This window comes from Parambassis ranga, chromosome 10 (genome assembly GCF_900634625.1).
Source record: "Parambassis ranga chromosome 10, fParRan2.1, whole genome shotgun sequence".
Lineage (NCBI taxonomy): Eukaryota > Metazoa > Chordata > Actinopteri > Ambassidae > Parambassis > Parambassis ranga.
In genome coordinates this window covers 21,348,160-21,360,839 of record NC_041031.1, presented here as the reverse complement: position 1 = coordinate 21,360,839, position 12,680 = coordinate 21,348,160, and the positions used below count along the sequence as shown (strand labels likewise).

General features: G+C 44.5%; 1 protein-coding gene across 2 annotated transcripts in view; it reads right to left on the bottom strand.

Moving 5' to 3' along the window:
* htr4 (5-hydroxytryptamine receptor 4) overlaps positions 1 to 12,680 on the bottom strand; it is a 122,058-nt gene that overhangs the window by 27,373 nt on the left and 82,005 nt on the right. For both annotated transcript variants that reach the window (XM_028416456.1, XM_028416455.1), the window contains exons 5-6: positions 10,326 to 10,479; positions 7,318 to 7,925 (exon numbers count right to left, since the gene is read on the bottom strand). In XM_028416456.1, coding sequence (XP_028272257.1) covers positions 7,318 to 7,925; positions 10,326 to 10,479 — 762 coding nt within the window. The remainder of the gene's footprint in view (positions 1 to 7,317; positions 7,926 to 10,325; positions 10,480 to 12,680) is intronic.

Below are 12,680 nucleotides of genomic sequence, written 5' to 3'. Positions count from 1 at the left end.
GCATCGGGTCATCATCTTTTTACAGCTATAGTGTGATCATTAAACTGAGTGACATCCATGTATTTGTCCTTTTGGGATCAAGCTCCTGATGGACACTCACAGTAACACAGTCTGGGTGCCTGTGACAGGCTGGTCAACCTGAACGGGACGAATGAGGAGGAATATCAGCCGATGATGACAGAGCACAGCGGCAGCCTGACTCAGAGATGCATTAATCCTAGGTGCATTCTAAACTGATCCTCATACTACACCAGTCAAAGAACCAACCTTACGCTATAGCTCGGACATTACTGGCCATTACTGGAGCTGGGAATTTTCTGCCTTTGCTGCCCCTCTGACTCAGTCAGGCTGATTGCCCTTAGTGTTGTGGAGGTTGTACAAAAGAGGTGGTACCTATAAAATTCCACAGAGGGATGGATGTCAAGCGGTGAATAAGCTGGACGGAAACACGCTTTTCTGCCTCCATCACTGACACTGAATCCTCCTTTGAAAACAGCATCATCAGTGCCAGCGTGGCTTCTTCTTATACCCACTTTAATCTTTGAAGAACAACTATGTTAGGGCTGCAAAGATTACTCAAGAACTCGAGTAATATTCGAGGGCGAAATGCATCGACAACTAATTTAGCACTTGATGACTCGTTAGTGACGTCATCAGTGATGATTCTCTCGTGGCGTAGCGGGATGATCAGCGTTTTGGGCGCAAGAGGACCCCGTGTTCGAAATGCGGGTGAGCCGTTTACACACACACAGTCACGGGCTGAAGCAGGTATCCACTATGGAAAAACTACGACATTTACGCATGATGCGAGTACTCGAATAATCTCAAAAATAATCGGCGAGTACTCGAAATACTCAGAATACTCGTTTGTTGCAGCCCTAAACTATGTAAAGAAAAACACATAGAAAAACAGATAAGTGGCTTTCACTGGTGATTTGAACAAGAGCTCTGAGCTTTGAACACCAGAGTGCACGTTCATGCACACCTCAAGCAAATTATCCATCATTAAAAATCTGTACCAGGGGTAGCCCCTTCAAAATGATAGCTTCATCTGTCTCCATTCCTGTTCACACTCTATACATCGGACTTCAGACACTGCTCACAGTCCTGCCACCTGCAGAAGTTCTCGGATGACTCTGCCATTGTGGGCTGCACCAGCAGAGGTCGGGAGGCGGAGTATATGAGTGTGGTGGACAGCTTCGTGGAGTGGTGCGGACAGAACCACCTGCAGCTGAATGTCACAAAGACAAGCGAGCTGGTGGTGGACTTCAGGAAGCACCAGACACTCCCTAACCCGGTCAGCATCAAGGGTACCAATGTGGACATTGTGGACAGCTACAAATACCTGGGTGTCCACATTGACCACAAACTGGACTGGTCCACAAACGCAGAGGCAATATACAGGAAGGGACAGAGTCGCCTGTATCTACTGAGGAGACTCAGGTCCTTTAACGTCTGCCAGACCATGCTGCAGATGTTTTACCACTCGGTGGTCTCCAGCGTCATCTTCTACGCTGTAGTGTGCTGGGGCAGCAGGATGAAGACGGCCGACACCAACAGACTCAACAAGCTCATTAGGAAGGCTGGCTCGGTCCTGGGAGTGGAGCTGGAGTCTGTGGTGGAGGTGACGGAGAGGAGGATACTGAGGAAACTCCTCAGTATTCGTAACAACACGTCTCACCCCCTGCACGACACACTGCTGTCCTACAGGAGCACATTCAGCGGTAGACTGAGACTACGAGGAGCAGCACAGAACGCCACAGGAGGTCCTTCCTGCCAGTGGCCATCTGACTGTATAACTCCTCCCCTTTCTGTAGGGAGAAGCGCTAGATAATCATGTCAGGCATCACTCTCATTCCCTCCACTTGTCTATGTTTATGTTTACTTAGCACCTTACATCTCCATATTTGTATCCATGTATCATATATTGTGCTCATACTGCGTACTGTACTCTTATTTTGGATTATAGTGACACTTATACTCTTATACTCTGTACTTAACTGCATTTAATGTAACTTGATACCTCTGGCACAAGAATTTCCTTCGGGATTAATAAAGTTTTATCTTATCTTATCTTATCTTATCTTATCTTATCTTAAATACAGAACATAATTATTGGGAAAAAAGTGCTGCATGAACTTTGCAAAGTTGCCTTTTAGTTGGATCAAAACACTTTTCCAGCATGGATCCAGGTATTAAGTCCGCTTAAACAGCAACATCAGGCTGAGTGATTTCATCTTAAAAGCCGAAGCAATTTGAGTCTGTAAATGTGGATAAATGAGGGCAAGAAAAACAGCTCTCTGATGGCACCAGAAATACCTCATTTGCATAATTTCTCATCATTTATATGTGGCGTCTGTGCATTAAGCAGATTAAAACGTGTAAATGAAAGTGACTGAATGTAAAGTGTAAATGCATCAGAGAATCTGCGTCCTCATAACTAACACACGCCGTGCAGTGGCAGTGTGTTAATGGACATTTATTGTATTTTATTGCTCAATCTGTAAGCCAGCACATGACACATTAAATGTAATGGGTTGATGGATCGAGCATCAAATTCATGTAGCAGCTCACACTGTGTGAACTGTAAAGCCTCCTGTAGCCCGCCATGTCACTTGCTGGATAAAAAAAGGTCAGACTGGTTAAAGAGTCTGTTCTCCGTGGAGGATACGGCACCTTTCACAGGAATCAATTGAGTCATCATCAGTGTCAGGATCAATAGATCCCTCTCACCAGAGACGCTCTAATCCAGCATGTGTGTGTCTGCATCAAACGCTGCAGTGTCTCTGTTGACCTCAAAGTGGCCTCAAAGTGATCAGTATTAGTGACCAAATGATTCCAGTAGAACATTATTTACTGCCTAATCATGTGTTAACTAAGTTACTTACCACCGCTGTGCTACATGTGCACACACGTGCACGTCACTCTCAATTTAAACACGTCCTCATCACTTCTGCTGCCGCACATCATCAGGCCTGTATGCAAGAATGTATTCTCCCCCTCCCTCGGATGTCACGTTCCATATATTCAGGACCAGACATATGCAGGCCGCAGCTCTAAACATCGAGGGCAAGGACCTCCAGGACAGATGCAAAGCTTTGGACCCACAACCACAGCTGTTGTTGCTGCTAATATGAAAACAAAGGAAGGCTTTCTGTGATACAGTCAGTGTATATTCAGTCAATATTGAAGGGGTGCAAAAAAAGTGGAATAAGCCAAAAAGCCAAGAGACAAAGAAAGTCATTAGGAGTCAAAGAATAGAATCGACAAACTCATTCACCTTCAACTGTCCAAACCATCCGTCAAATGGAGGAAATGAGCAGCTACAGAGAACGTCACAGCCTCTCTTTGTCTTCAGCCTCTGTGAGTGTTTGATGATGCCAAAGTAATTTCATCATTGGAATACTGTGGTGAATCGCTGCACCTGCTGTGTGCTCTGTCCTTCCAGCAATAAATAAATGTCACCAAGAAGGCACACAAAAAGCACTTCCACTTATTAGAATCATTTGGCAGCGTGCTTCTGTGCATAAATCAGAGAGGAGGACCTTCAGCTGCCGAGCCAGGATTCTGTTTTTTTTTTTTTTTTTTTTAGGTCCTTGCATATTGGAGCTTTGCAAATCAATTAAATGGCCACATGAACTTAACTGTAATTATCACTGCTCTATTTGTTTTTAGCTCACTGGACATAATGAGTAGGTTGGAGCATTGAAGACGTTCCATAAATAAGGAGTATTCTGCAAAAAATCAGAATAGTCAGAGTCGCTGAATACTGAGGGGTCTGTATTCTGACCACTGCATCATCACTTGCAGTGTGTGTGTGTGTGTGACTTCTCATACTGTGTGAGTCTAGAATCCTGTCTGAGAGGCTGGAACTATGCACTGAACCCTGAACTGTCCAACACTGAGGCTCCTCCGCTCTCCTGGTGTGCAAATCCAAGCCTAACAGTGTGTATGATGGTCTCTAAATATAAACACAGTGACTGACGACATAGCTACACTCAAGCCTAATGGATGTCTTCCTGCATGCAGCCACAAATCTCTGAGGTCCAGAGGTGTCAGTGCACCGCCGAGCTCCTATCCACAGAACAGAGGAAGCAGGCATAATGAGAGCGTGTGCAGGGGAATATACAGTCCATATCTCATGGGTTGTGTGACGCGCAAAATTATAGTCAAATATTACTAGCAGAAGAAATAACAGTCACAAATGTCACCGAGTGGGGAGCCAAGCTTTAAAGAACTCCATTAAGCAAAGAGATTGATTTCTGCTGTGGAAAACGCAGCATGCACTGTTATGTACATATTTATGAATAGAAAGTTATCATTAGTGCCTATCAGAGAGTTTCCTGCCAAGCTAAAAGCTGAACATTGACAAGGAATCAAAAAACAGACAGAAAATAAAAACATCAGACTAACAGAATGGCTCGACAGGCCTCAGACCGTTACTTTATCTCTAATTTTCAGTTCATTTTTTCCTCTATACTGTCAGTGTGGGCTCAAATGTAAAAAAACTCAAACATCAAACATGGTTTCTGAGTTGCATTCCATTTGTATTTGATGGAAAATCTTGATTATATCCATAAATGATGCCTTCAAGGAGTCAACATTTTTCTGGGTTTTTACAGTTTCTGACTGTGACACCATAAACCCACCACCTGCCAACAGGTATGGATGTTCAGAAGGGACAACTCATGTTTCAGTGGAACTGTAGAAAGCTGTACTCAGCCTCCTGCTGTAATAACAGAATATTCATCATGTTTAGAAGAAAAGAAAAACACAATTTAAAGAAGAAATTATTTGACTAATGCTTTAAAGCTGTGGGAGCTCTGAGAATCTGTGAATAGATAAAACAAAACAAAAGGGTTTTATTAGTCCTTTTTCAGTCTGGGGAGAGAGGAGGAGGAAAGAAAAATACAACTGCTGCCAGATTCTTTGATTGGCCAAGTGAAATCCCACATGTCTGATCATACCGACCATTTTCTGATTAAGATAGGTTGTAAATTGCTGGATAAAGACAAGCAGTTACAGGTGGTCTACCAAGTATTAATTACTTTTCCTGTGCAAACAGTTGTCTGTTTCACTACTACTCACATCAGAGTCTTAAAACAGGGGGGGTGCATAGATGAGTTCCATATGGACAGCCTCACATTAATAGCTCGCTCCTAACAACTCTCTGGAGGTGGTCCACAAATGTCAGACATGAACAAATGTTTCGCGTACTGCCGGCAGAGCGGACATTAATTGATCAGTTGGTGTAAACACATCCATTGATTGCTAACAATGAGCTCCCGGCTCCATAATGTCTCCACATGTCAACACTATTTGGGATGGAAATGGTACATCTGCCGGCTCGATATTACAGCAGCTACCGCACATCATCCCAGATGGTTTCCAGTCAAATCACCGAAGCAAATTGTTCCTGGAGCTCGGATTTAAGTCTGCGGTGTCGCTGCAGGAGGATGATGATGTATCGTGTTCAGAGTCAGACCGTGCGCTGCACTCTTAAGTCTTAATACTGACCGTGTTTCTGGCAAATCAGTCAGGAGTCGAACAAACAAGATAAACAATGCCTGTGTTCAAACACTTAGTAGGAATGCAACCTGTTCTTTACTTTGCCTTTTGTTAGCTTTTCTTCACTTCTTCTTTTTGTATATTTAAATGCTCAAAATAACATGAAAATGTCCAGATTTAAGGCACACAGGGCGATCAGGCTTACTGCTGCATGTAGCCCCACAAAAAACCTGACCTGCACATGGTTTGTTACATAAAAACACACACATGACTGTTCCTATTGGACTCCATGCGAGTGGATGTGCCCTCTGACAACACATTTATTCCAACATGTAAATTATATATTGGGCGTAAGAAACTGTAAAGCAGATTACTGTATAGTTGGAACTTTTGTGTGAAAATGTGTGCACAGAAAAAACTACTAGCAAATGAGAGAACTGTTTAAAGCTGCTTCCACCTAAAACATACCTGTCATACTTCCCCTTTAGGACACTCGATGTCCCAGAAATTTGATTATTTGAGTTCATGGTCTCTAGAATCCCTCACAAGAAAAGCTGAATGTGTCGAGAACATGCTGTTTTGATTCAGAACTGAAGCCTGCGTGAAGCAGAGTTTGGCTTTCATCAGCTGCACTGGATGAAAAGGTGACAGAGAACCTTGCACTGCTGATAAGGTGACGGAGCTGTTTTGTCGGCATGTACTGAAATAATTCCATAAACGTCACAGGCACACTCAGGGTCAGAGGAGGCGGAACATTCTGAAATATTCATGTTCATAAATGTGGTCTAAAAGTGGCCCTGCACTTCACAAAAAATCTACTAAATGCTTAGAGAGTCAGAGCGTGTTTCACTGCAGAACAAGGTGGGAACTATCTTTAAATGAAGATAACTGTCACAACACTCTGACAGTCCCCAGTAATGGAAGGCTGCCTCCGAGCCCTATTTACATAAATGACATAACTGTTACAGATGATGTTCTCTTTGTCACAGTAAGACGATGTCTCTATCAGAAGAGAAGGGCTGGAGATCGTAGGATTGTGAGGGGCTGTGGGAGCAGTTCATACTGCACACAGATACTTCCATCTACAGCCATCCTGAGACATTATGATCTGATACAGAGGGTGCATGTGGACGCAGATCTACAGTGTTATGCGGTATGTCATCAGCGTTCCCTAGTATGCTAGCTGATCAAGTCATACTTCATACTAAGTTCTGCAGTCAAACTTCCTAATGGGGGTGATGGAGGTTACAATAATAATGATAATAAGCCTTTGATTCCTGAACAATTATTGTCAGGAATTATCGGCCCCTTACTGTACATATGTGGTCACATAGATGCATTAATACTGCATCAACAGAGCCAAGCCTGCCGTGCATAGACTGCAGGGCCGTAGTAGCCACGTCTGACACAGATAAGATCGGATGTTGTATTCGGGGCATACTGAGAAAAATTAAATATTCAGCAGGCCAGCAACGCCACGTCCTTATCGCTGTGAAACATGTGTTCCATGTTTAGAAACAGTAATGGGCTGAACTAGTAATAAGTCAAGGTCGTACATTAGAATTCATAAGGGGACTGTTAAGAGTATTTATAGAGATAAAGCCTTGTGTAACACGCCTCGTAACCCCATCAGTGGTGTGTACATTATCTGCAGAATGTATGTAGCTAACATGATAAATGACTCCCAGTGTACTCGGTGTGATCACTACTGCAGTGCTAACAATGTTAACATGCTACAACAACACAAAGCCAACACAGAACCTTGTAGACAGAGCCAGACCTGCCAGAAAAAGGATTGCCAGAACTTACTTGAGTACATGAGTGGAGCCGTTGATCTGCGTGGCTGTGCAGGGAGCGTTGGACCCCAGGATGGACGGCCTGCGATATCTCTTCCTCCCACAACACAGAATGATGAGGAAGGCACGGCGGAAGGACTTGTTGAGGAAGGCGTAGAGGATGGGGTTCAGCATGGAGTTGATGTAGCCCAGCCACAGACAGGCGACCCACAGCTCGGAGGGCACCGTGTAGTCTATGAAGGGGTCCACCACATTGGTGACAAAGAAAGGCGCCCAGCAGAGGCAGAAACACCCCATGATGATGCACAGCGTCTTCGCCGCCTTCGTCTCTGTTCGCATGCGGTGGTTGCGTTGATGGTCAGCAGAGTCTGACGTTGTGCCGCCGCCGCCGACCCCGGCACCAGATGTAGCGGGGGCGCTGGCACAGGCTCCTCCCGCCCGCTGCAGCATGCTGATCTGCATGGCATGGGCACGAGCCGTGATGTAGATCCTTTGGTAGGCCAGCACCATGAGGACCAGAGGGATGTAGAAGGCCACCAGAGAGCAGGTGAGGGCGTATGGCTTGTTGACCATGAAGACACAGGACGTGGAGTTGCCCTCGCTCTGGCGCCTCTGATTAATCTGGTTAAAGATCATAACAAAAAAAAAAAAAAAACTCAGGATGAAGGACTCCAGGTTTTTCTTATTGACTGTATATAAAAATAGACAACATGGCTCCACCTCCATCCATTGTACAAAAGTGAGGCCGGAATATCTGGCTGTTCTGTTGGAACCAGAGTCTGGGCAGATTCAGCTTTTTGCATAAATATGAATGCATTAAAAAAACATTTAAACCCAGATCAGTCTGATGAAAACTGGAGCTGACAAGAAAAATGTACTTTTAGTCTTTTACTCGGGTCCGTGTCTCCACTAACATGGAGGATCCAGAATTTATGAACTACACTGCAGCCAGCCAGCAGGGGGCGAGCCAGATGTTTTGGCCTCACCTTTGGGGAGCTATTTGCAGCCAAAGGTCTGGACCTACACACTACACTACACACACACACAATAATGATTGGTGCCATTCATTCAGCATTCTGACAGCTGGGAGGTATTTTATGTGCACCTTTGGTTTGATGATGTACAGTTTTTATAGATTTACGTTAAAACAATTCGTACAGTGTGTGCCCAGTTTTAGCACATGATGGACAGATGGGTCGTCCCTGCCCTTTCAAACTGTTTCCAAGGTCCGACCCTCCAGATGGTTCTGTGCAACGAACCATCTGGCACAACAGGTTGGAGTTAGGTAACCCCTACCCCTGAGCTGTCAAGGCTCAGGTTGGACACGCGTAAGAAGAAGTCGGTCTGGATTACCAAAAAACAGGAATTAGGCTTAAGACAGTTTCTCTTAAAGTCCAATGGAATGTTTTTTTTTTCTTCTTTCCCCATTATTAGGATTAACTGAGTATCGTGAGTGAGGGGAAAGTAGAGAGTTAAAGGTAGAGAACAATATTCTGGAATAAATCCCCATATCACTATGTCGAGCAGCTCTGCTCTGAACACCACCAGACTTTACAACAACCCACTTAAAAACCCACAATCTCTGTGTAGTGAAAAAAGGCGGCTCTGGGGGGAGAGGAAGGTTCCGCACGTCCCCATTAATCACAGTCATCATCCCCGTCCCAGATCCTTTACTGCTATCATCTCATCTCTGTGGGAAACTACGGCTCAGGGCTACCCGATGAATAATACAGAGATCAATCCATATCTCTGAACGAAGGCCACGTTCCCTCGTGTGTTTAATGCTGAAGCAGATTTTTTATGAATGAGCTGAAACATTTAAGTGATAAAATGCCCTGTGGGTCCAGGTGTGTGTGTTAAGGTTACAGAATATCCTGCAGGAACTCACACAAAACCAGTAATCAGTGCATCATGCACGTCATCACAGCAAGCATGTGAGCTCAGACTTTAATATGAATTTCATTTATTTCACTGCAGCAGAGGCAGCAGACACATCCGTGCATCACCATCACTTGTTATTTCTTGAGTGGATGAATATTGAGCAGTTGTTGACAAGTAAAGGAATCACTGTGATCTACCTGTGTCTAAAATGTCTTTGTTGGACCTTCAGTTTGTGCCAGAAACGAACCGGCTACTTTAAGCTTTAATTAGACCCACAGAGAGCCACAGCAGCCAGCGCTAATGCACAGCTCTAACTTTGCACTGCGCTGTTGTTCTAAAGTTGGGTTTGTGTGAGAGGTGTGTGTGTGTGTGATGTTTGCGCCACTGGCACTGCTGCCAAACTGAGCCAGCCGGTCCTCCTGTTGACAGGCAGCTCGAAAAATAACTTTTGATAAAGGCGGACAGGGGCGAGCGAGGTTAATAGTGGCTGGGGAGCCTCTCTCTCTCTCCTCAGTCTCTCCTCTGTCTCTGCACACCTGTCTCCCCTCCCTCCCTCCCTCCCTCCCACTTCACTTTGCTTTGTTCTTTTCATTCTTTTTTTAGCCGCTCATTTTCTTCAACTTTTCATTCATCACCCATTTCTATAAAAAAAGCTGTTTTTCTGTAGCCATGCCTGCATCTTATAAACAGAGTCACTGCACAAACAAAACAAGCTTAACGATGCCTAAAGCACTTGACGTTATAGAGTTAAATAAGTAGCTGGACTCGGTGTCTGTGGTGTCAGTGGCCTTGTCCTTCTGTCTCTGAGTCTGACATGTTGATCTTGTTGCACAAAGCGTTTCTTCCCTCTTGTAAACAATGTTTCTGAGGACTTCAGTTTGTTTCTCAGTGCATGTGGACACTAATTGCTTTTTCCTGTTTATGCAAAACATGTCTTTTTTTGTGCGTGTCGCCATTTTTGTGTGTCTTTATTTTGTCTGTGCCAGGCGACTCATTTTCAGCTAACAGCAGCGTGCTTCTGACATAAATGTGTATCTCCTGTTGGGACGTGGAATATTCCTGCCTCTATTCTCCATAAAAATCTTTTGTCCCCACCACACACAGACACACACACAGACACACACAGGCTGCAGAGCTCACCACTTCGTCAATGCCGATGTTGTTCCATCCCTGCATGATAGGCAGGAAAGAGATGAAAGTGGGAATGACCCAGCAGCCGCCGATCATTAAAGCAACTCGCATGGGCGTCATTTTGTTCCGGTAGACCAGAGGCTGGCAGCAGATAGCGTAGTACCTGCAGAAAGATGATAGAAAGAGTGTTAACATGAGCCAAATCAGTGCACTCGCTCCAGCCAGGTCCTCTGTGCAGCACATCACATTAAAATCTGTTCTTATTACTCTAAGAGCAGCATCAACTGGCTGACTGTGGTGAGTACAAGGAGACACGGACCAAACCCTTCAGACCCAGAGGGACTAAAATACAAGCTTCAGATACATATAAAATAACTGGATGAAAAGAAAAGAGTGAAAGGATGAAACGGTCCAAAGCATCCCTCCTCCTGGTCTCCTCTGTGTCTCTGTGTCTGTGTCTCTGTTTTATCATCACTTGTGATCTGCACCATTCTTTGTCTCCTGCTGCAGACTATCATAATCATAGATAATCTTTATTTTCTGAAATATAAATAAATTATATTTGTATACCTCCTCATCACTGAACCTCTACTGAAAATGACATAAACGTCCATATGAGCTCAGTGACTGTCAGAAGGCGATCACACTCCATCTGTGGCCTCATTTCCGCCTCTCAGGACTGTTAGTCAGTAAATTGTCAGTTGGCCTTGGCTGCTCCTGTGCTGCTAGAGGCAGGAAGTTTCAGTTTGTCAGTGGCAGCACCCCATCACTTGTCCTCCGTGACAGTTATGAAACCTAAAAGATGCTGCCGAGGCACCACACATCCTCCTTCATTTGGAGCATCCTGCAGAAACCCTTCCAACGAGGGCTAACAACAAGCAGACACAACATTTGCTTTGACATTTTGTGGTCACTCTCTGAGAAATACCAAAAAAACACTGACCACAGAAGCAAGTCAACCCAGATGGCCTTTTAAAGAATTCTCCTAGTGTATAATTATACCCTAACACACACACACACACACACATCCACGCTCTGTGTGTGAGCAAGCATGATATCAGACACCACAGCAGCAGGAACTCCAAGCATACTGTCGCGCAACGATATCGCTAAGACGACGCTGGCGCTGAAATGCATGAATGGATGCTGAAATACTGTGAATGAATTCAGAGAGGGGCTGAGAGAGATAGAGAGGAAGGAGGAGAATAAACGAAAAAGAAGTTAGGCATAATAAAAAAATGGCTAAAAAGGAAAAGGAGAAATCAAGAAGGAGCCTGAGAAACAGAAGAAGAAGAAGAAGAAGGATGACTAAACAGAAGGAGAGTCAGAGAGGAAGATAAAGAGAGCGATTCATCCTTTTATAGAAAGGCTCAAGTGACAGATGGTGCAGTGCTGACTGTAATAAATCCTCCACATCCTCTACAATTTCACCTGGCCTGGTCAATTACTGCGTGTATGTGGTGTGTGTGTGTGTGTGTGTGTATGTATGTGGTGTGTGTGTGTGTGTGTGTGTGTGTGTGTGTGTGTGTGTGTGTGTGTGTGTGTGTGTGTGTGTGTGTGTGTCACTCAGGTCCGTTCATGTGCTTTTGCTACATACCTGAGTATCATAACATTCTTATCATGTCAATTATGAGTGAATGAATAATTTATTTTCTCAAAATCTTTGCAAAGCTTTTTTCATTACGTTAATATTACAGCACAGTGGAACCCGTGTGCTTACTTCACCTCCATGTTCATGGGGGCAGGGCCTAGCTAGTCAGAACACAGTTTACTGCAGCTTCAAAAGTAATCGTCCTAATACTTGATTAATCATAAGAAACTCTCTGACTTCTTCTCCGCAGTGGCTGAATTCACACGTTTTTATAACCTCTGCTTATCCTCACAAGGTTGACTGAACATTGTGCTCTGCTGCAGCAGCATTAAAGTTAATCCAGTTTATACCACCGTCAGTCACTGTGGATATTTCCCTGCCTCTGCCTTCTCTGCTATGATCCCACCTCATTACCTACTTGCAGTGCATGGCATTTCACAGCCATCAGTAATTTGGTGGGTTGCTGTGTGTGGTCTGTATGTGCAGTGGCATTAAAAAAGGTCAAGAGGCCCTTTTCTATTTGAATTCCCAAAATAGCCACGCTGAAAGGTTGCAGATTGATTCTTTAAGTGAGCAGGATGTGAAGGTCTGAATGACACAATACCTCACTCTGCAGTGTCTCCAACATGCAGCCAACAAGTGTGAATCCTTGCATTGTGAGATGTCCACACAAGGATACACACACACACACACACACACTCGTGAGATTAGAAGCAGACCTAGCACAGATGACTGGCAGCACGTCCTGACCGAGAGCACTTTAAATGGCCCGT